Raw genomic sequence first — 23,257 nt, forward strand, 5'->3', positions numbered from 1 at the left:
CTTCCTTAATTCTTTGAGGCAAAGATTCATCAAAGTGATGGAAACATTCCAGATTTTGGTTCATATCGACATGAGAGCGTCGCACAGTTACTGCAGGTTTGTCGTCTTGCACATCCATGATGCAAATCTGGTGTTCCCTCACATCCCAAATGTGCTCTGATGACCGTGGAGACTATTTGAGGAAAGTCGTGTTCAAGAAACCAGTCTGAGATGATTTGAGCTTTGTGACATGCTTTCACCAAATTAACAATCCACCCCAAACTACCATTTCAAAACTACAATTAATGTTCAACTAGAAAAAGATGTTGAACTTTTTCATATTTTAAAATGACCCATAAACACTCCAGTCATCACAAAAACTCTCTGGAGGAGGTTTTCAACATTTTAGCATGCACGGGCACAATACTCATTAATACCATACTATAATTAAAGATTCTGTGCAAAATCATCCCCTTTACACTCTACAGTATCTGCATGTTGGGAGAGTAAAGACAATTCGTCATTTGTTTTCTATTGAGAGAAATCCAATATATTCGAAACACAGTTCCTGACCTCAGTCCTGGCTACGGGTGTTTTTATTGATTGTCTGATCTCAGGTGAATTTGTATGTTTCATCGCATACTATAGATTGAAAGGTGACTTCATATGACATTTTTAACAAAGTAAAAATGTTAAAATGATCTAAAAAAGGTAAATTAAAACAAAAAAAAGAATGAAACTTCTCAAAAGAGAAGGGTGAAATTAAACATGTGGATGCAGGATTTATAATAGAGGAAAAACATCGATCACCTCAAGTCAATACTGCATGGCACTGATAAAAAGGATTAGGACTAGAGTTAAACAATATTTGGCTTGTTAGAGAGGAAAGCATTTGTCAGGAAAAGTCATTGCTGAGATTCACAAGAGATATAAAAATGCTAAGAGGAAAGAATGAACTTGCAAGGAAGAAATCAAGGTGACAAGAATATGGTGGAAACTGGTGTTTAACAAAGGCCACCTGTCAAATTCGACAGTTTAAAAGCAGCCCATCCTTCCTGCTGTCTCAGAGACGACGTTTCAGTGAAATATGACAAGTATTCAGTTGATGTCATTTGCTACCATAAATTTCACTGCTTCCAGACCTAAATGGATTTGACTTTGCAATTCTTCCTTTCATGAGGAACAAATAAGTTCCTGCAACAAAGTTGCTGCAAGTGCCCCTACTACGCCTCACACTTGGTGGTATGTGTGTAATCTACCTTACACCATATGAGAAGACAATCCCATATTTGGCTACTTTAAAAATGCATCCTTGCTGAGAATCCAAACCTTTTCATCTTTCCTGCAGTGTCTCTCCCCTATAACCACCACTCCTTCCCCCGTCTCTCATGCACATAACAACTTTCTAATCCCCTTGACTGAGAGAGCAGTAGACCCAGTGGCTCCAGGGCGCAAAACAGGAGAAGTAAATTAGAGAGGAGAGAGGACTAGAGATCACGGAAGGAATGAAAAAGAAGAGTGCCTCTCGAGCTGCAAACACAGACGAAGGCAGAGAAAGAAATGAAAGCAGCTTAGTGCAAAGACAGCTTGATTAATTAAAAAAAGAGAGCAAAGTTTTTAATTAAAAATCTTTTTATTATTTAGACAAAATAATTAGGTATTACAAGGAAAAAAAGGTTAGAGAAAGATAATTAAAGAAGTCACTCTGGACAAAGAGCAAAGCGGAAGCTAAGCTGGACATTTCCATGTGAATTACTGAGAATCTTAAAAGCGATGGAAACACTTATGTCCTCACACCAGTACAGCCAATACTTATACTACAAACATGAATAAAACCAAATCCAAAATTCAAATTTAACAAGAAAAAGAAATCATTTTATCACTCCCAGTATTTGATGAAATAAAAAGAAGAAAAAGATTTTCCTAATATTCACCTTCAGTTTTCTTTTTTTTTTGTGGCTGTAACCTTAAATAACTGACATCTTTCACCCGACTTTGGGTTGATCTCGTAATAGTCTTCCCACTTACACCACAGGTGTATCATCAGTGCTGCTAGCAGCCAGGACAGGGTGATAACTCATTTCCAGACAGTGCCTGAGGTAGCTGAGGCGAGCAGCAACAAACTGCAGCACAGGAAGTGAGAAATTCAAACAACTCTTGAACCAGAGTGTGTGCTTCATTCACAAAGCCCGAGAGACTGAGCAGCACACAGATGATGATGATGATGATGAAATTGATTTCTGGGCGAGCTGGGACTAACGACCCTCTAGAGCAAAATCTAGAAATAAATCTATACTTAATCTTAACGATAACCCCAAGAAAGAACCACTATTTAGTGAACAGTCTTCACCAGCTTGGCTTGTGGTAAACATTGGTAGAGAAAACTGCTGGAGGTAAAGAAATTTTGTGTCCATAAGTCCAATATAAAGGCATCAACAATAACAACAAACAGTTGACTTATTGCTCCTTCAGAGTGTAGAAGTTTATCTGAAAAGGAAAATGTGTTTATGGCTTTTCCTGCTGCTCCTTCATCGGGAGTGCGCGGCTGCACACTACATACAGTGTATAATTCAAGGGACGACAGTGTAGGGCTGATAGGGCAGCATCTTTTGTCGTGCATTGATTGCATAAATCCATTCCGGCTTGACAAAATTCAGACTGGTGTTCTCCATCAGCGCCTGTGAGGAAGCGAGAGTAAAAGTGAGAAAGGCACAGTCACGTCATGTCCTGCTTGCTTCATTACAAGTGGTCAGATAAGATGAGGCATAAAGCCTTTAAAACCCTTCAAGTTGCATTAGCTAAACTGCTAATTCAGGCGCTAACAAGGCCCGCAAATGGCTGGAAACCAAAGTGACCTACACTTTGAAACACATTCAAAAGGCACCAACTGCTACTGAACTTTTACTGGAAATGCTGAAGTACTTCCCAGTTTGCTTCAGTGCTTCTATTTGACTTAGAAAATAGCAGGTGCATACTGTATAAATGAAAAGCCCTGCAAAGTCTCTGTGCTGATAATGTTTGGAGTGGAAAATTCAAAGAGCATTTTCTCTCTCTCTTTTTTATTTTTAGCTGTGCGCTCCGTGTAACAAAGCAACACTTGACACAAGTTAAGTGGAGCAATTTCTTCCACAAAATTGTCTTCTCTGTCAGAGTGTAAGATAAAAGCTCACACACACGCGTACACCAAATATTAAATCCTTTAAAACCCACGTTGCCAAAAACAGCTTATTTCCCAAAAAAAAGAGAGAAAAAAAAGCTCGACTCACGTCTTCAAAGGAGTCATGCCACCCTTCACTGGTCAACACAAACTGCACCTTCTCTGTCATGTAGTCCTCGATGACTCTGAAGCAAAAATAGGAGCATAAATTACAATTATAATTGCAAAGACCATGTCTTTGTTCCACTGGGAGAAACCACTAAAAGTCTTTCTCACCCATTAAAGGCAACAATGTATCGTAACAGCAGTCGCCTCTCATTGTTGGGGAATTTACCATAGAGGAAAAAATGCTTTCCACTCAGGAAATCTGGAAGAAAGGACAAAATGGGAAGCGATAAGATCAAGAGTGAAAAACAGCATATAGAAACAGTAATTACAAGTGATCTTTAAAAAAACAAAAAACAAAAACAAATTATAAGTGGCTGCAATGTCCAGTGAAGAAGTGGAAGGGGTGGGGATGTTTCAGTGAGGTTTACCTGGTAGCTCGGGGATGGGATGGTCCTCTTCAGCTTCAGCGTCTGTGTTTTCATCCGTCGACCCCCCATACGGATCCTCGTCCTTCACCACTCTTCCTTCTAACGCTGCTTTCTTCTTTCTTCTGTCCTCTTCCACCCTTTCACAACAACAAACATTTTTTGCCTACAGGTTCCCATACTACAACAATATCCTCATAAATTCAATATAAGATTACTCATGATAACACCGGTGGGCTACTTTAGTACAGCACACTCTCTTTTAAAGGCTAATGTGCTTAAAAGCTGTTTATTAATGTTATTCTGATCAAGTATTTCATGCGTGCCCCCACAAACATCTTGATGGAGAAGATAAGATTTCTATTTTATTCAATACAGTGTCTGTGTAATAAGCGAGGAGCTCATTTTATCTGCTGAAAAAGTAGCATGAAGTGGATTTTTAGAGATCTTTTTACTGCAGTGTCTGCAAAAACGATGCTGATTAAGGTGATAACAGTTAAGCAAAACAGTAAAGCTGCAGCTCATCGTGACCTAAAAGACAACGAAATCCTCGGGAAACAGCAGGAACTGCTCGGAAAAACAAATTCAGTGGGAAAGAAGACGTGTTATTGTAAAATTATTAATTAAAATTGGATTCAGCTGTCTTAACAATCAAATAATTAGTTATCGAAGAGCAAACTCGTTCATATCAGTATTATAAACAGCATAATCAAAATGTTCTGTTTACCTCTGCAGCTCATCCTCTGTGTCCACCCCAGACTCATCCTCATCATCATCACCTCCTGGGAAAAAGATTTTTTTTTTTAAGCATGAATAAATTCATCCAATTTATTCTAAAAAGGACTCTCCGAAAACTGTTAACAGGCTTTATTATTTACACAATTTTCCTTCAATATGAATTTATTGACAACACAAATTGCCGTGACTGCTCTATGACCCCAATCTCAAAACTAATTAACTAATTAATCAAACATTTGTTCAAGCTTGCTTTAAATTCTGGTCCTGTGGAGATGGGATTTTTAAATTCGTCAATTCTCATCGAGCACACATGGCAAAAAAGGTGACTCTGCTTTTGTATGCATATCAAATAAAAAGATAAACCAGCCGAGCTATTTCTGCCAAAAAAAACCTTCATTGCTTGAATTTTTTTAGTTCTCCTGAAACCTGCTGGAAGGATGCAGCACCATTCTCAAAATGATATTTCCTCATTTGGTGTTTGGGTCATTTTCATACTCATTTAATCATTCAGTGACTCTTTGTGCCATCAACGAATAAAGGGCATCTCAGAACCAATTTTGTGAGGCCAAGTGGACTAAGTCATGTGCCCCAACACAGCACAACAAGCCATCAGATCCCCGTAGGATTCATGTTTTTCCTTCAATTTACACATTAGCAGTTCAGTAGCTGCAACCTTGCTGGAAACATCTGCCATCGCCAGAAAATCCTGTGTTGCCGAAGGGGAAAGGAGAAGGTGGTTAAATTAAAATGCCGTCTGTCTTCATGTATGTGTTTGGTGGGTCAGTGTTTGTTGGAGTTCCCCTCTGATGCACCCTGGCACTTTACTTCTGGCCTTGTATTAACATAGAAATGAGAAACATGCTCAAGTCCCTTTATGGTGATTACATCTTGCCACTGTTCTTTTTTCCCCACTCAAACGGCATCTACGGCAAGTATGTTGTTGTTTTTTTTTTTTTTTTTTTTTTTTTAAATGGTAGTGTTGCCAACTCATCCATTTCCAAGTGCTTTATAAAGGTTGTCCCTTTTGTCTAATCCCTGGGCTCTGAAATTGTCACCTGGCCCCCTCTCTATCCATTCACTCCTCTTCAGTTTGCTTGCGACCCTCCTCTCCATCTCCAGTTATTTGAGCTAATAGAATGAATCATTTTCCATTTGTCTCGGCCACTCACGCTCAGCTCCTGGATCTTTTCAATGCATTAATACAAATGAAGGTTTACTTGTTTATTCATTAAAATTAATGGAGCTTTGTGGATTTGGATTTTGTTTTCTGCTTTAATTAACAGTTACACTTTACTAAATTCAGAGTTCCAGACCTTTAGGCTCGTAGCTTTCAGTGTAGTTTCCTGACACACAAATAAACTTATGGGAGGTCTCAACAAGAGCCTTTTGATCAAAAGGGAACACAGCAGATAAAATGTATCCAGGAGATCTTGACTTTAAACACTCATATATAAATCTTAGTTGCTACATGCTGCCTTTTGCTACTTAGTAGCAGAAAAACATTAATATTGATAAATATTTGACATCTTGTATTTTTACTATTTTTTAATAAAAACTGTTACATTGTGGTTTAATTTACTCTCTGGAGCTTTGTTTCTTGAAGACGTTCCACCTCTAATATGAAAGGATTCTTCAGTTGGTTTCATTTATATTTTACACAGTGTATCAACACATGTGGCTGTAAATAATCTAAAGTGTTACCTTTAAATTCAATATAATAGGTCTATGCATGGGAAAGTTTAATGTTGTGAATACTTTCCTTTTTGTTTGTTCCTGTTATTGGCACTTAATTCAATCTTTGATTGCCTGTTTGATCTTTGCTGTCATTTCTCAATTTCCTCCATTTCACCTGATCTCTGAACCGACTACCAACTTCTCCCCTGACATTTCCTCCCATCTATTTGTCTAGGATGAACCTTTGGCTCTTAGTCAGCTGGAAAATACATTTAAGGCTCTGCATTTTGCATCTTTGTAACAACAATAAAGTGCTTTACTCTTATCCCTAAAACACCCTAAAGAAAGAAAGGGTGCCAATACTGATGTTGGCAGAAATGTCAGGTAACATTCAGTTACATTTTCTTCAGAATTTTAATTTCCCCTAAAAGCTGTTTGATGCCAACCTGGTTCATCCACATCAGTGGAGCCAGCATACTCATCATCCTCTTCCTGCTTCTGTGGTGTCTTTTTGGGCGTGACTTGTTTCTCCTTCTTCTGCGGCGTCTGCAACAGCATGGGCAGTGGAGAGATAAAACGGAGATGCTGATTTTTCCGTTTGATTATATTTATAGGCTCACTTAAAAAAAAAAAAAAAAAAAAAAAAATTTACCTTTGTGTTAATTTCCTCTTCACTCTGGTCGTCCATTTCCAGTTCGCTCTCAGAGCTTGATTCTGCTCCATCCATCAGATACCTGGAGGGGGGAAAAAAAAACTGTGTCGGGATGATTAAAGACTAGAGAGTAAAGTACCTTTGCACAACATATCTTGTTCCCAATCAGCTTTACTTGTGCAATGACTCAAACTGCAACACTCTCTTGTCAGGTAAGAGTGGGGGAAAAAATTCAGTGAGAAGGCGATATTTTCCAGCAGGCAGATCGATGTCCTAATGTTTAAAACATTACCAATGGTCATCTATTATATACTTTGAAGTTTGCATACACCCAATGCCTTTTTTTGTTTACCAAGCACTCTGAAGCTCTCAGTGAAACTATGTAGTCAGACTTAATTATTCAATTTGAATTAAGGAAACCTGTCTCACAACGATAAGAGCTGGTGGATCCATATAACAAAGAAATTAATCACTTGTTCTTTGACATCCATCCCTTTTCTTTTTTGTTTTAGTAAAACACCAAAAAGAGATACCAAAGGACTGACAGGATCATAGTTGTTGTGGTATATAATTATTCAAATAAACCCTGGAAAAAACAAAAAGTTACCGGGCCACTTTGTCATCTGGACAGGCGTTCACATTCAAACATCTGGCCCCAGCCCAAAAAGAGACACGGGAAGGATTGTTAAAAGAAAATAGGATGTACACTAGGGATGTGTTACTAGTTGACAAAAGCATTAAAGACTGCCACCTTCTCTCGTTAACATGAGGAAGACTAGTAAACATGTTTTTGTTTTTTTTTATTAATAGAATAATAATAAGCTTTGATGACTGTCAGTTTAAGTGTGGCTATGTCATTGAGGACCAATTGAGGGAAAAAACGAAGCACAAACACTTCTTAGATGCTGGTTATTCTTGTAAATGTTATTTTTTGTGCTGCTTTATAGTTTTGTTTTGTTTTTTAAAAGAATTACTGAGACGGCTGTTTTTAATCAGTATTAGGAAGGTTTAGTTTGCTGTGATGTCTGGAGCTGAAACTGAAGAGAAATGCTCCTTTAGTGTCGTTCTGACCTGCTATAACGTGGAATGTGGATGAATAAAATTTATTGGCGTGGACTGAGGTAACTATCAAATTTATAGCACCTCGTTTTGGGGACTCTTTCAGCCCCTTCTCCAGGGTAGACACTCGCTGGCACAAGAGAAACCTTTTACTGATCTAAATGTACACTGTTCACATAAAAGTCACCACCTGGATTTAAATAAATAAGTAAGATCCTTCCATTGGGTAATTACTGTAGTCATTAATATGTTTTGGCTGGCAACAGGTTATTAAACCTCAACTGAGGCTTAAATTTATTAGGGAGCATAACAATTGATGTCTGGAGCAATAGAAACAGGTCCTGTGGTCTGATGACTCCAGGGTTGTCCTGTTTCAGAGTGATGGAGGCACCAGGGTTAGAAGTAAAGTGGATGATGTGATACCCATCGTGCACGTATGTGGGGGCAGTATTATGATCTGGGGTTGCTTCAGATGATCAGGGTAGGTTCAGCAACATTATGTGCCAAAAAATTAAGCCAGCTGACTACCTGATGACTGACTCAATAACCAGGTTTTTCCATCAAGCGATTTATTCTCGCCTTAAAGCGTGGGCATGTTCCAAATAACAACAACAGGACTCACTGGGCTCTGTACAGTCACAAACATTAACATTTAACATGCTAACTGAGGTCTGTAGAATCTGAGATGTAGCTGAGAGAGTGGTTCAGGGGCCACAAGACATCATTTTCACACACTGATTGCCCATCAATCCAGAGACACCGCCCCAGATCTACATGATGTTGCAGAGCCCTACAGCACCCAGAGCCTTCAGGAACTCTGGGTGACTCCTGTCCACCCCAGGGGCCCTGCCACCAAGGAGTTTAATGACCTCAGTGACCTCACCCCCGGTGATGGATGAGATTCTGTTTGCTCTACAGAAGGTGTGTCATTGGGATTAAGGAGGTCCTCAAAGTATTCCTTCTATGGCCCTATAACCTCAGTTGAAGTCAGCTTCACCCCACCCACATTATACACCATGTCCTAAAAATGGAATGAAACAAAGGAATAGAATGATGGTGAAGTCCAGGTTTATTAAGCCTGATTTGAATATGTCAAAGCAAAATCTAATAATTTCTGCTCCCATTTTCTCTTGGGTTCCTGGTTTCCACACCAACATACAGCAAAGCGATGCAGAAAGAAAACAAAGAACCATTTCTCACTAAAACTCTGACCTTTCAGCTCTGCTGTCATCATGAAACAGGCCAAGCCCACAGCTGCAATCATGATTTCCTCCATCTTGTGGATACTGTCATTACAATGCTAAATGCCAACTGGCTATTATGCCCCATTATCATTTCTATTGGCAGGGAAAGGCAAACGGGGGGGAAAAAAATTCCCCTTGTGAGCAGCTAAGTGCTGCCATTGAAATAATACTGCTAATATTTGCTACAGTTAAGAACGGCTGGATTTTGGACTAAATTCAAATTCTGTATAACAGACTGTCTAGGAACATAACAATAATGACTTCATTGTTAAATGTTCTCTGAAAACTTTAATAGATTGTGTGAAGAAATTAAAAAAACAAAATGGTCCATAAACTTCACAAGAGAACACAGAACTGTGGTGTGAACTGATAATGATGGGAAACTGAAAACAGGCAAGTTACAACTCGAGAATGATTCCTGCAGGCCTTACACACACACACACACACACACACACACACACACACACACACACACACACACACACACACACACAGAGGTGTAAATAGGAAGCGTGATAACATATTTTTCCCCACCTTTTCTATATCTTCCCTCAAGCCATAAAAATTCAGCTGGACTTTATTAGCTTGGAAATGTGAAGTGCAGAGAGTTGAAATGCCACCGCTGCAGTGTAATCGTTTCCACACCTACCACAGGGAGATATTTTACTGACCTATGCTTACGTGTGTCATAAAACTCAGTGTCCAGAAAATTTGAAAAAGAAAAGGGATAGTCTGGGCAAAGAGAATAAGTGAAAAACTGCTTATGACAGTGTTTTCATGAAAGCAAAGAAAGCTGGATCCACTCAGTTTGTTTGAGAGCGCTGAAACGGGTGACATTTGGCTTTTTAAATGTACCATAATGCAATTAAAATAAATGAATACATAAATCAAGAATAAAGCTACAGATGTGAAGAACAGTCTTTAAACAGTCTATAATAGTAAGCAGAATTATCTAACAAAGAAGCAGCTTTAAAATATCACCTTGCACTCAAGGTTTTAAAAAAGGGTTTGATTTATCATCAAATTGAAGCTCAAATTAAAAAAATAACAAAAATACTTTGTGTTGTTGCTTTTCAGTGTCTTTCAATGAGGTCGGGTGAACAAAATTACCTTGTAAGTCTGGAAGGATGAGGCCCAGAGTTTTTGTTATGTTGCAGCCTTTCAGCTGTGAGTCCTTAAATTTCTGCAAATATTTCTTTTATGTTTTTTTTATTTTTTTATTTTGTGAATATGATTTTTCTTTTCAATTAAGCTTACTTGCTCAATTTTGATTAAAAATTAACCTTATCCAGCATTTACTTTAGTCAGTTAATTTTTTTTGAATATGGACCCTTTTTTTTTTTTTAATTAACAAATGGTTTTCTCATAAAATAAAAAAAACTAATTTACTTCTGATTGAGACCAGGATGCAGTGAACTGTATGTGAATTTTGTTTGAGATTAATTAAAATGTAATTGCGCAGCGTGGTGGTGTGGTGGTTCTCCCCGTGTCTTCGTGGGTTTTCTCCGGGTGCTCTGGTGTCCTCCCACAGTCCAAAGAGGTGCAGTTAGTGGGTTTAGGTTAATTGGTGATTCTAAACTGCCCAGAGGTGTGAATGGTTGTCTGTCGCTCCGTGTTAGCCCTGTGACAGGCTGGTGACCTGTATAAGGTGTACCCTACCTCTGGCTCTTTGACAGCTGGGATAGGCTCCAGCCCCCCTCCCCGCAATGGAAAATTTAATTGGGCTTCTATATTGGTTTAAACCACAACATTTTCCAAATCTACTTCTGACGTTACTGATTTAATGAGAAATATATTTACTCATTCAGTTGTTTTGATTGCATCTGAATGATGCCCCCCCCCTCCTGTCTGTGGATTCTCGTTGATTGGGTAATGAATGTGGAGAAAGCATTTCTTGGGTGCTTAGCTGATGTCACAAGCTCAATAACATATACACAGCACGGTGCACATGCATGTCAGGAGCTGACGAAGGTGTGCATTCGATGCTCAGGGTTTGTGTGCACGATGGAGCAACAGTTTGAGTGAGTGTGCGTATTTGTTTGAGTACTTGTCATCATCAAAGTAAGTGGTCCTTTTAATTACCCATAGCAGATGCAGCTTTTAAATAAAAGATACATCATCAAAGCCGCACACTCCACAGGCTGCACAATAGCAGTGCTGGGCAGGGGAGTGGATTATTCTGACAACAGGAGAGGGGGAAGCAGACTCGGGGTAAGAGATCTTCTGTACAATCACAAATTGATATAGAAAGGGGAACATTAGGGCGAATGACGACACAGGCTGCAGTGAACTTTTCGTTTGAATTTACTTTTTTGGAATATTAAAATAAAGATCAGATTTTTCCAGGCTTTTTTTTTTTTAGATTGCCCTTCAGCGGTATTTTATTTAAAAAGCTTTCCTCCATCTCTCACTTTCCTCGTGTGCCTCATATGCATACTGTAGCTGTCTAGAGACATCTCATCACACTGTAACTGCTTTCATTTACAACTTTGAAGTTCAACATGAAAAATATTAGATTTTGGTGCACCTGTCCTATCTACAAGGTATGCCCTGCTGCATCAGAGTGACAATCTCTGTGAAATGATAGTCACACCCACCTGAGAGTCATACCTAATTATAAGGGAAGGAGAGCTCATTAATTACATCTGAGAGATTCCCCGGTGCATTCCTGTGATGTAGACAGGACTGCAACCTGACAGTTCTTTTCCATTATGGATTCATTTAATTAATTCCTTATATATGGTTATAACGTATGTTTATTTACTGTAATTATAATGTAAAAATGCTTGTGTATTGTTTTTTGGAAAAAGTTTAAAGCAAGAAAGAAAAATAATGAGCTGGCATTATCAGTTCTAACTGAAATGCCTCATGATGTAAGCATTGTATGCACACCCTCCTCAGATAATTAGCAAAAAAAATAAATTAAATAAAAATCAATAGTTTGCAGATGATCGACATAAAACAAAGTGAAAGCATGAAAAACAAACTAGCACCACACTGCAATTTCTACATTCTTGGCCTCTATAAAAACAGGCAATGAATGTGAATCTTTGATTTAAATTACCTGCAGGGTTTGAATGATTAGGAGGAGGGCATGTCTTTGTCCAGCGCTGATGACTATCATCAATCATCATGCATATCCACAGTTATTCAACTACAGGACAGGTTTTTAAATCATTCATAGATGCTCCTGTGATAGAACCCTGAACGCTCGTCCCTTGATGTCATTACTTTGAAAAGTAGTGACATCAAGGGAAGAGCGGAGTAACTTGAAATTCTCTCTTCTGCATTTCCAGCTCTGGATGTCGCGGTAGAAGTCATTTCATCCTGATTTTGTGGAACAATGGCCAGAGAAAAAGTACTATCAAACCATTACACCTTCCTAAACTACTGTAATTATCTATAAAACATGAAATCATGAACACAAACTTTCCTCTGATTTTGTCAAACACTAGTGAACCATATCACGCTTTAGTTTATCTTTGCTGGGCTCTACAAACCTTCACGTTTGTGACATTACTTTACATTTTGGATAGGCAAATAAAAACTTCTTTAAATGTAAAATTTGGCTATTGTAAAAATACTGCATTTTGTTATGTTTTGTGATTACATATTCAGTACTCAGTTTGTACAGCTAAAGATTTGCACCAAACTGCTCAAACTGTGAAAGTGCCTGAGTCAAAGCCCAGCGCACAGTAGTGCATTTTAATGTAATAGATAGTGTTAGCTGTAAGCCTCATAAAGCAGAAAGATGTGATGTCTGATGCAAGAGCAGACACCAGATCAGTAAATAATCTGAGAAGTCTTTAACAGTTTGCTCATCTCCACTGCTTATAGTTCGGAGGTTAGTCTCCTGGTGTGTACGAGAAGTCAGCCACAGAGCAGTCACCTTTATTCGTCAAAGTGTGTAGATAAGCTCAGGCTGCAGGAAAGTAATTTCTGAAAGGGAAGAGAGCCACAAGTTTCTCTCTAATCACAGCTGCACTACCACCGGGTTGTTTATGATATCACATGCAGCTGATGGCAGGGTACACCTTGGTCGGGTCGCCAGTCTGTCGCTCTTACATTCACACCTTTGGTCAATTTGAAATTGCCAACAGATCCAACACCCATGTCTTGTTGGAGGAAGGCAGAGTACCCTGAACACACAGCGAGAACAGGCAAACTTCCCAGACCTAAATCTAACCTCCACTGCTAATCCTCAGCTAGTTAGTGAATTAGAACCCAGGATCTTCTTGTTGCAATATTGATTTTGCATTTTTAAATATCACGGTTATCATCAGCACTGGTGTATTGCAACACTCCTATTACACATACACTATACAGTATGAGTAATGTGTGTTTTCCTACATATTCTGTCTTCTTGACTATATTCCTAGATAAGCCCTCTATTAACAAGGCTCATCACTGATGGGGATATCCTCACACGATTAATGAAAATCTAAAATAAACATAGAAGTCGCGATAACATGATTATAGCCTCATTTCATTATATATATTAAAAAAAAGCTTAAGCAAACATCTTATTACCTTCTGCAAAACTATTTTTGCCCTCATTTGGAGGCTTTGCCCTAAACTTCTACAAATACTTTTAGTCAGTTCTGGGTTAGTAAAGATATAATACATATTCCAGGAAAAATCATTAAATCAAAACCATTTTAAGTATGATGTAAGAGACTGATATTCTGTGATTACCTTGAACATTTCTACAAATACTTAATGTAATGTAACAACGTCCTAGAACAGACTCAAAAAATTTCCATGGTAAACAAATTAGAGAAGTACATACTGCACTCTTGCACAAGGCTGTCTCTTACATGTCTTTCTATTTATATAATCTATAGCAATAATCCACATATAATGCATACTTACAAGGTATTAACATCTTATCATATGCACGTGAACAGGAATACTACATAATGCACCAACATTACATAATCTACTGTATCAGTGCATTTAACATCACTAGAATCATAAGGCAACCATGTACAAAACATATTGCAACCACATTGGTTACATTTGAGCAATATTGCTGAGCAGTAGGTATGGCTTTAATATTGCTCAATGATGAGTCATAGACTGTGCCGTTTATGGCCATGACTCATCCCAGACCAACATGATACACAATGCTCAGTACATCTTTGAAGAGTAAAGAACATATATGCCAAATTTCATGCCTCAACTCCTTGTTGTTTAGGAGTCTATATATTGGAAAGGTAAAACCTCACAGACGGTAGGAGGGCAATATCCTCCCGCTTTACATTGCACGGGAGGATAAAAAGGCAGATTTCAGTAAATTCACACAAAGTAGAAATGGAATACAGCACTTTAACACTGGGCTGTCAAAAACCACTATCCCCACCTGCCTTTCTATTTAGTATAGTAACATTACTTCACCAACACCACAGGGATGAAGCTGATTCATTAGGAAGATACACACAATAAAACATCAGTAAGTATTCTTTAAATTTCCTATGAATAGAGTAATCCAAGTTTTAATATACAGTAATTATAAAAAAAATATCCAGCTTATACCGTACCAACCACAACGCCAGGCCTGTAATTTGGTCACTTTACACTGGTTTATATTCACAGAGTCATGAGCTTAATGGGGTCAGTAACCCCGGATAACCTTGCATGGTTGGAAATGAGCTCATCTTCAAACCAGATGCGATCATTGTGGAAGAAACAAGTATGAAATAATTCCTTAAATTATAAGGCCAAGCTTCAGAAAGTAAAGAGCAGTCCTATCTCAATTAATTTGGGCCATCCATTGCCTGAGATGAGCATTCAGCGCTACATTATTCAGTACACACATTTTTTGTGTGGAGTGACGACAGAAGGACCTTGATGTTGCTAAAGTTCCCCCTATAATGAGGCCTATAATTAGATTAGCTTCTAGAGTTGGGTGGGTTGAATTTGTGATCACAGCAGGGATCATCTGCTCAAGGTTATAATGTTCTCTGCAGGAAGTGGGCAACACTGCTGTGAGGGGTGTATTTTCGGATGATTCAGTCATCATGAGTGTTGTGCACTGTGTGGTGTAGAGATAAAGACGTGGCTTATGACAACATATTAATCAGATATGGAATCAAATGTTGGACATATGTTCCATGGTCTAAACAGGCCATAAACATGTGAAAGTCCCCTTTAAAAAATACTAAAAAAACAGAAAGGCATTAAAATAAAATTTTTCTATTCATTAAAATAAAAATACCATCCAACTCTTCCTGTGGTCAAGCTTGAGCACATGTGTGTCTGCAGTCTTAAACTTCTATTAAATTCAGTATGCAGCAACCAGACGTAACAATATGACCGCCTGCCTAATATTGTGTTGATCTCCTTTTTGCTGCCACAACAGCGCTGAACCATCAGGGCGTGGACTCCACTAGACCTCTGAAGGTGTGCTGTGGTATATGGCACCAAGACGTTATCCAAAAATCCACAGAACCTCTACACTTTTAGGACACACTTGCTCCCTAATATATCCCAGCCACTAACAGGTGCCATGATGTAAAGATAATCAGTGTTATCCACTTCCCCCTGTCAGTGGTCATAATGTTAGGTCATGACTGGTGTAACTGTACAATTATTAAGTTAAAATAATCTCTTTTCTATACAATGTTTTGCATTTCATCATCACTTACCGTTTGTAGGAGATTTTCTGCTTCTTCTTGTGGCAATCCAGCACCCATTCTTTACGTACGATGGTTCCACCCGCTGATTTCACCTGGCTGTACTTGGGGGTGTTAGCGAAGGCACAGCTGTGGATTAATGGTCCAAAGGAGATGCATGGACACACACAGAGACGTATGGTTACATCACTAAAGAGAAGCTAACAAGGGCAGGCTGCTCTGACAGCACAGATCAAGATGCAATCAAACTGAATTACTGCGAGTGCCGACAGGACCTTCACACACAACTCTGATCTGTTTCAAAGATAATAATTGACATTACACACACACACACACACACGCGCGTGCACACACACACAAAATCTGGAACAATTGCAACAAGATTTTTTTGCAAGGCATGTTTGAAAATTTGTTTAAAGATAATGTGATTTGGTTATTTAACAATTATCATTTTCTGTGATCATTATATTTCAGCTTGAACATCTTTTACCTCAGCCAGTATTCGATCTTCAAACAATTTATGATACAAATAACATGAACAACTTTTCTTTCAACTTATCTTTCTTCAATTTTATCATCTGCCATCGCTCTGCAGTTTCACCACATATTGATCCTTTGCCTTATCTGCAGCTCTTTTGCATTTGCTCATTTATCTCTGCACATTCTCTTGGTGGAGTTATATTTCTAAGCTGTCCTTGGCACCAAAGGACGACTGTAAACTGTGTCCTCAGCAGCTTGAGCTGATGTGGTAAAATAAAGAGCAGATTTTATTAAAGCTAATGTAGTTTGATGGTGTCACCTAAACCCACCTAACAACGATGTAAATAAAATAAACATTAAATTTTGCAGGGGTTAGGCAAAAACAAATAAATAAAAACAAATAAATGAATAAAATGTCCTCCATAACAGTACGTACTATAAATTTTAACATAAAAAATAGATGAGAAGATTGATACAACTTTTATGTATGCCTATAAAGGATGAGACTAGAGGATAAAGCCTGCAGCTGTTAGCTTGCCAAAAACACAAAAATGTCAATAAGTAATTCAGAAGTTTGGATAAGTGGATTTTGCTGGTCCTTGAACAGTACCAGCCTCCCTGTCTCCCACTTTATGCAAATATACTCTAACCACCTGCAGGCTGTAGCTTCACATTCACTGAGCACACACTGACAGTTAAATCTTCTAAAGTCAGCACTGAGCTAAACAAGCATATTCCCCAAAATGTCAAAGTATTAAATTTAGAGGTGCACTCAAGTTATGAATGCTAGATTATGCCTATCCCTTCGCTTCATCTACTTACATAAGATGTGTGGAGTCAGGCGTCCAGTCTGGTCGATACTTGGCTCCCATTTCCAGCGCTCTGTCCCTCAGCTCCCCTCTGAAGGGGTTCTGAAATCCACTGAGGACAAATACTACCCCCTCCATGATCCGGTTAAATGGGACCTGCTGGTCTTTCTGGGATTTTGCCTTCTGTTGAGGTTTAGGCTCAGGTTTAGACTGACTCTCCCTCTTCTTTTCAGCAGATTTCTGCATCGGTGATGCTGTAGAGATAATTGTCAAACTCAAGGAAGGCTCTCCAGGTGAATAACTAACTTGTTTGCTAAGATTCAGACCCTGTATTACCTTTGGGTGTGCTTGAGCTGGGTGTACTGACTGAACTCAGCTTGTGTTTAGGGGCTGCAGGTTTACCCTCAGGTGAACCGGATGGGCTGCTTTTCTTTGAAGGAGGGGGGCCGGGGGCAGACTGTCGCTCTTTGCTGAATTCAAATTTTCTTTTTGCTGGTGGCTAGGGGAAAAAAAAAAAAGCATATTACTACAGATAAAATCAATATTAGTCAAAAGAAAAGTGGAACTGTAAGAAGAATCACTGAGATAACTTTTTTAGTTTAGTATGCACAGGGACGTGTTTGTGCAGTTCACCCCAGGAGGTCTGATTTACTGTTCCTTTCAGAAGTCAAACTGATGTGTGGCTGTCATTTCCATGTGTCAGGAGCCCCTCCTAGTTTCCTCCTAACAGCGTCCTCAGGCAAAATAACAGTGACGCATTTTCATGCGTGCTATGTAATATATGGGTTAAAGCTGGGTTTTTTTGGTGCTGCATTAAATGATTGAGAAAATTAAAACAAATATTAAAAAAAAATTAAACATACACTTTAAAAAAAAATAATATACTGTACATCTAATGATTTCTTGGAGGTGACTTTAAAAAGTACAAAACAAAAGTAAATTATGAAGATCTAATTAATTTTACAACAATTACACTGCCCTGCATCAAAAAATACAATTTCTGCTGTTTTCCAGAAAGTAGTTGATATTACCCAATACAACGATGCTGAGTTCAAAAATACCAACAAAAATATTCCATCAAAGATAGTTTGGTGATAAAAATCCTTTTTTTTTTTTTTTTTTTTTTTACATATGGTCCATTGGTGTTCATTGTCTTTCAGCTTCTCCAGCACAATTTGCATGTTTTCACAGGTTTCTTTTAACTGGACAGAATGACCATTCGGCATGGATGGCAAACTAACTGCCATTATGCAGGCTGACTTCTGAGCTGTCAATGAGCAACTTCCATTTATCCGCATCACACTCACAACCAACTGCACCCAAAAGACCTTCAACATAAACACAAAAGACAGTAAACATCCATGTCAAACTACGAAATACTGTGTGTTTTAACTCAAGCTTGGCTCATTACCTTCTCATTTTTACTGAAGAAAAAACTGGCTCTTTATTTTCTTTCTTTAAAGGCCACAAATATGATGCACAACATTTCAATTGCTCTTTCACTGAAACACAAACATATTCAGGCGCTTATATATGATTCCAGCAGCTTAATGACCAGCTGCCTCTCGTGCACTCGTGGTGAAAAAAACATGACACACAGGTTCTTTAAAGGGAATGGCTGTGCCAGTAATAAGAGGAGCCTTCCATCTCAGACTTCAGCTTTCCTTATTAACGGACCGAGAAGACAGTGCACGCTGCTATTTGGAAAAAACAACTCAAGAAAACTAGCATCTTCAACTGATGCCGTTCTGGGAAAAGACCTGCTCCATAACAACGGTTCATTTTCTAATCCAAAGTTATTTTAGATTTATTTTTCAGGCACGTTTTGGTGGAAGTGAATCTCCAAAGATTAAGAAATTCTTTTGCGTGAGTGTCCTGGGCTGACTCAGGCAGAACTAACCTGGCATGAGCAGGGCAAGCACGGGGAGAACATGCAAACTCCACACACAAGGCACCAACTTGGGTTTGAAACTAGGACCCTATTACTGTGAGGCAACAGCGCTAACCACTGAGCTACTGCACTATAAACATTTCCAGACAAGATATAGCTTGAAAAATTACAGATACCAAACTATGGCAAGCTGCATTGCCTCTGTTATGTCTTCTCTATGTTCCTTTTCCACTTTCATGAGGTCTAAATAAAGAGAAATCCCTCCTGCCCATTAAGAGGAGAATGGGGATGTTTACTACCTGTGGTGAGGCAGAGGTGGAAGAAGAGGCCTGCCCTGATGAGTGGGAGCTGCCACTTGCTTGCAGAGCAGCAGCAGCGTAGCTCATCTTCTCACTCTGAGGAGACGCTAAAGAGAGCAGTGCACAGAGACAGTTAAGAAACGAAGCAGCCTGATAACAAAGAATGCCTTTGAAATCAATTCATTCTTGTCTGGTGGCATAGTTTAGAAAAAAACTCAATGAATTAATGCTCTGTTGGGTTTTTATTATTTGACAAAATTACCATTTTATTATCATAATGATCATACAGAATTTAACTGGGCTCCAGGAGCTGGAAAACACATATAATTGTATTTACCTTTGAGTGAAGTGCTGGATTTTGTTGCGTTCTCCCGACTGAAGAAGAGACTGCCAGGTTGAAGGCTGGGCCCGGATGAAGGAGACTCATCTTTCACCCTGAACTGTCCCAGCTTTGTCAGTTTCTGACAGGAGAGAAGAAGGAAGAGTTCAGAGGCAGCAGAGAAGATGGAGAGACACGAGTGCTTTTTCCCCTAATACAGCAAAAAGGCTAACATGAAAAATGATTTCATGAGTAAGAAAGCTTTTTGCAGGATAGATTAATCTGGGAAGCACTAAAAAACTGTGTCAGGTATTTATCCTGGATTCCCACTACAGCACAAATGAAGGTAAAAAATATACTACGTAAAAATTCATGTTGATGTCCAAATAAAGGTGTACGAACAACAGACACGTGGTGAGGTCACACAGATTATTAACTTTATGATAGCATCAGCATGACACAGAATGGGCGAATGAACCTCAGTACTTCTTTGGTAACAAGTTTCTGAGCAGATGTGCAGTCACATTAATAGTCTGGTTTACGATTGATGTCTTAAGTAGTTTGCTGTCAAAACATAAACAGTATAAAAGATGGATGCAGATACGGTGACATCACTCATTGGTCACTTAAGTCCTGTTTTAAAGCTTCGAGATGAGCATATTTGGGTCTGACAGTGCACTCGCTCACTCATTGGCTACTGATTTGTGATTGACAAGTCATTTGCCAATGAGCATGCAGTCTCATACAACAGCTAATCCTCCATTTTTAAATATAGTATGATCAAAATTTTCAAAATAGACAATATTTTTTTATCCAATATGACCCAAAATGAGTGAGTCTAAAAACTTAACCTGCAGTTAAAATGAGCATTTTGCCAGTTTTAGAATATTATGTTTGCATCCTATTGTATTGTTTAGTCTTTGAACATTTGACATGTTTGGCTTATTTGCCAAAGTAAAAAAAAACCATTATATTATATTTAATATATTTTTCAAAGTAATGTATGAAACACATCACTTTGGTTTTTAGAACCAACACCTGGACACATTTTTAGCACTAAAATATGGTTTCAATTAAAAAAAATGTAATGTGAAGAAAACAGTGAATTACTTACTGGGGAGGAAGTTGGAGGAGAATCATTTTTGTCAGGTGGTGAATGAAACTTAACAAAGGCAAGCCCGTATGCAATATTCTACAAAGAGCAAAAACACGTTCATATTATACTTCCATAAAGAAGACAAAATTCAGACTCAAACAACGCCTCAACAAACGAGACAACTGACACAGGATCTGGAAAGATGATCATAGTGCTTACATTTCATTCCAGAATAAGGGAATAACATTAACTGGACAACTATGCAGCCATGCTGCTTGCACTTATGTTGCAGTCATTTGGCAACATGGTGCTTACCTTGCTGTATGGTTGACTACACACAAGTTTCACTCTGTCCCACTTCTCCTGGGCTGTGCTCTTCTGCAGCTGGTTGGGCCCAAAAAAACGCACACGGTTCATGTTGGTACCATTGCGGCTTTCCGTGGGGGACATGAAGGAAGATGTAACCAGAAGAACCTAAAACAGTGAGATTGAAATCAAACTGGATGTAATTAAATAATTAAGGTATTCAGGAAGTGAGCTATTTATTAATTGTCAGAATACCTCATAGTCCTGATCTCTGACAGCTGAAGAATTCCCCACCAACACCTCAATGAAAGCTGAACCTTCATTTCCAATATCAATGCTGTGCACTTGCTCTTCCTTCTCAAACTGAGAAAAAAAAAGTTAAAAAGTGGTGGTTAAAAGAGCTTACACAACACACTGAAACTAGTAAAAATGTTCTAAATGTGTAGGTCAAACAAAAAGTACTTAACCAAATCGATCTGTCTATCATATTCAATATGTCTGAATATGTAAACTATAATCTCAACTAAAGTTTTATTGTATTTTTTAATTCTGTGATGTGGCAACATTATGGCTCAGTGGTTACTGCTGTTGTCTCATAGCAAGATGGTTCTGAGTTCAAATGCAGGTACAGTAAGACCCTACTGTGTGAGGTCTGCATGTTTATACTGCCTTTGTAAGCTCAAAACACTCTTACCTAAGAGATTCTTAGTCTTAAAAAATCTATTCTAAGGCTTCTGCAGAATGTGAAGCGAGAGGAGAATGAATGTACGATGTTGCCTGAATTAATCTAAAATGATGCAGTACCAGCATTCAGCTGTCTAATCCTTGCACAATAAAGAAAGGGTCAGCTATTTGTAGGTAAAGAGAACTACAAACCAATGTGTGTATGGTAAGTAAGACATGGATATTAGGAAATGGGATGTTGCAAACACCTGGATGCACAAGCATACAATTTTATTGGCAATATGCAAGATAAATACACAGGCAGGCATATTTACAGCAACTCTAAAACCTAACTTGAAACATGTGTGATCATCACCAAATTCCTAGCTATAAAGACAGCACATTAGAGCTAAAAACTGTGAAGGCAACAATATTTAAAATAAATTCTAGAACTAATAGGTAACCAGTGAAGAGAAACTAGGAGGGTTTTGTGTGTTTTAGTAAGAAGTTTGGCTGCTGGAAATTAGATCCGCTGTAGTTTGTCAATTTTCTTTACTGGAAATAAAGGAAATGTATACTAGAAACATTATAAGACCTTTGTTTAGATTCACCAGGTTGCGTGAACCACAGCAAGCTGCGTGTGTGGTTCACTGTTCGTGTTACAGAAGTGAGTAGGTGCCAACTAAAATCCACATCAATACATCACACGTTACTTAAATCAGTTTGATTACATTTAAACACAGAGGGCAAATACACACACACACACACACAAAAAAACGAGCAAACCTGCAGAATGACTGATATCTGCTTCTCCCCGGGTTTGGCAGCTTTCCACTTTCTGTAGGTGTCAGAGCTCAGCAGGTTGCCTGCCTTGTGTGTCTGTTTTTGTAACACAACACAGGTGAGCATGAAGCAGCCTCACAACTCCGCTTTCTCCATATACATCTCACAAGTTATGCATGCGGGGGAACTTACAGAGTCCTCGGTGCTGCAGGACACCACATGCTTCAGTTTGATTTCTGGCATGTTGTTGTTGTTATTGATGATCGGCAGGCCAAAAGCTGATTGACAGGTCCACTGATCAGAGTCACGTTAACCAAACGGGCGCGTGCCTCGCCACGAAGGGATCGCAACCGGCTAACAAGACATAAAACACATCCGGTTCTTCTCCACTGGCAGTGACTTAAACCTTAAAGTCTAATGTGTTATTAGCCGCTGACTAACCTGATAGCATGCTAACAAACAATAGGCAACTTTTTCCAATGAGCCTGATTTTAGCACACTTGAGGGGCTGTTCCGCGTAGACCGTTCACACCGTTATGTACATGGTATATATCTACTACTTTTTTGTTAACGCTAAGATCAGAAAATACGTATTATAGAGTTTGATTTTGAGTTAAATGTGCGGGAAGGTACACTCATTTTCCCACCAAAAGCCTGTGAACGCCAGGATGTGACGCAACTTCCGACTAACGGCAATTCTATCCAATGAGAGCTTTATTGTCTTCTTCTATTATGAAATTACTGTTGTTTATAGTGCCTCCATTCGGTGAGCATGTGAACATGCATTCAAATACAGCACTTTCTGTTGACAGTGTTTCAAATTTGGGAACGTTTGTCTAATTTTTGTCACATATACACTTTTAAACATCGTAATTTTAATGATTTTAAAACTTTTCTTTAAAGAAATCTTTCACCATACATTTGGTCAAACCAGACAGTT

The 23,257-nt window shown here is 38.7% G+C and overlaps 1 protein-coding gene across 1 annotated transcript; it reads right to left on the bottom strand.

The window, feature by feature from the left end:
- Window positions 1-1,631: 1,631 nt before the first annotated feature.
- xrcc1 (X-ray repair complementing defective repair in Chinese hamster cells 1) lies at window positions 1,632-22,988 on the bottom strand. Its single transcript, XM_030749946.1, has 18 exons — window positions 22,759-22,988; window positions 22,510-22,671; window positions 22,321-22,413; window positions 21,127-21,234; window positions 20,881-21,039; window positions 20,584-20,661; window positions 19,488-19,611; window positions 19,151-19,257; window positions 17,297-17,459; window positions 16,974-17,214; window positions 15,684-15,800; window positions 6,734-6,815; window positions 6,528-6,627; window positions 4,397-4,451; window positions 3,673-3,809; window positions 3,413-3,503; window positions 3,246-3,321; window positions 1,632-2,657 (listed from the first exon to the last, which is right to left on the bottom strand). The coding sequence occupies exons 2-18, from the start codon at window positions 22,558-22,560 to the stop codon at window positions 2,550-2,552; spliced, it is 1,890 nt and encodes a 629-aa protein (XP_030605806.1). The 5' UTR covers window positions 22,561-22,671; window positions 22,759-22,988; the 3' UTR covers window positions 1,632-2,549.
- Between the last annotated feature and the right edge of the window lie 269 nt (window positions 22,989-23,257).

This window comes from Archocentrus centrarchus, chromosome 16, assembly GCF_007364275.1.
Source record: "Archocentrus centrarchus isolate MPI-CPG fArcCen1 chromosome 16, fArcCen1, whole genome shotgun sequence".
Taxonomy (NCBI): Eukaryota; Metazoa; Chordata; class Actinopteri; order Cichliformes; family Cichlidae; genus Archocentrus; species Archocentrus centrarchus.

Coding starts and splice junctions, on each gene's coding strand:
- xrcc1 (XM_030749946.1), bottom strand. CDS start 22,560: ATGCCAGAAATCAAACTGAAGCATGTGGTGTCCTGCAGCACCGAGGAC. Junction 17,215..17,296: donor CAGCTCAAGCACACCCAAAG/GTAATACAGGGT, acceptor TTATCTCTACAG/CATCACCGATGCAGAAATCT. Junction 4,452..6,527: donor CACTGATGTGGATGAACCAG/GTTGGCATCAAA, acceptor TCTTTTTCCCAG/GAGGTGATGATGATGAGGAT.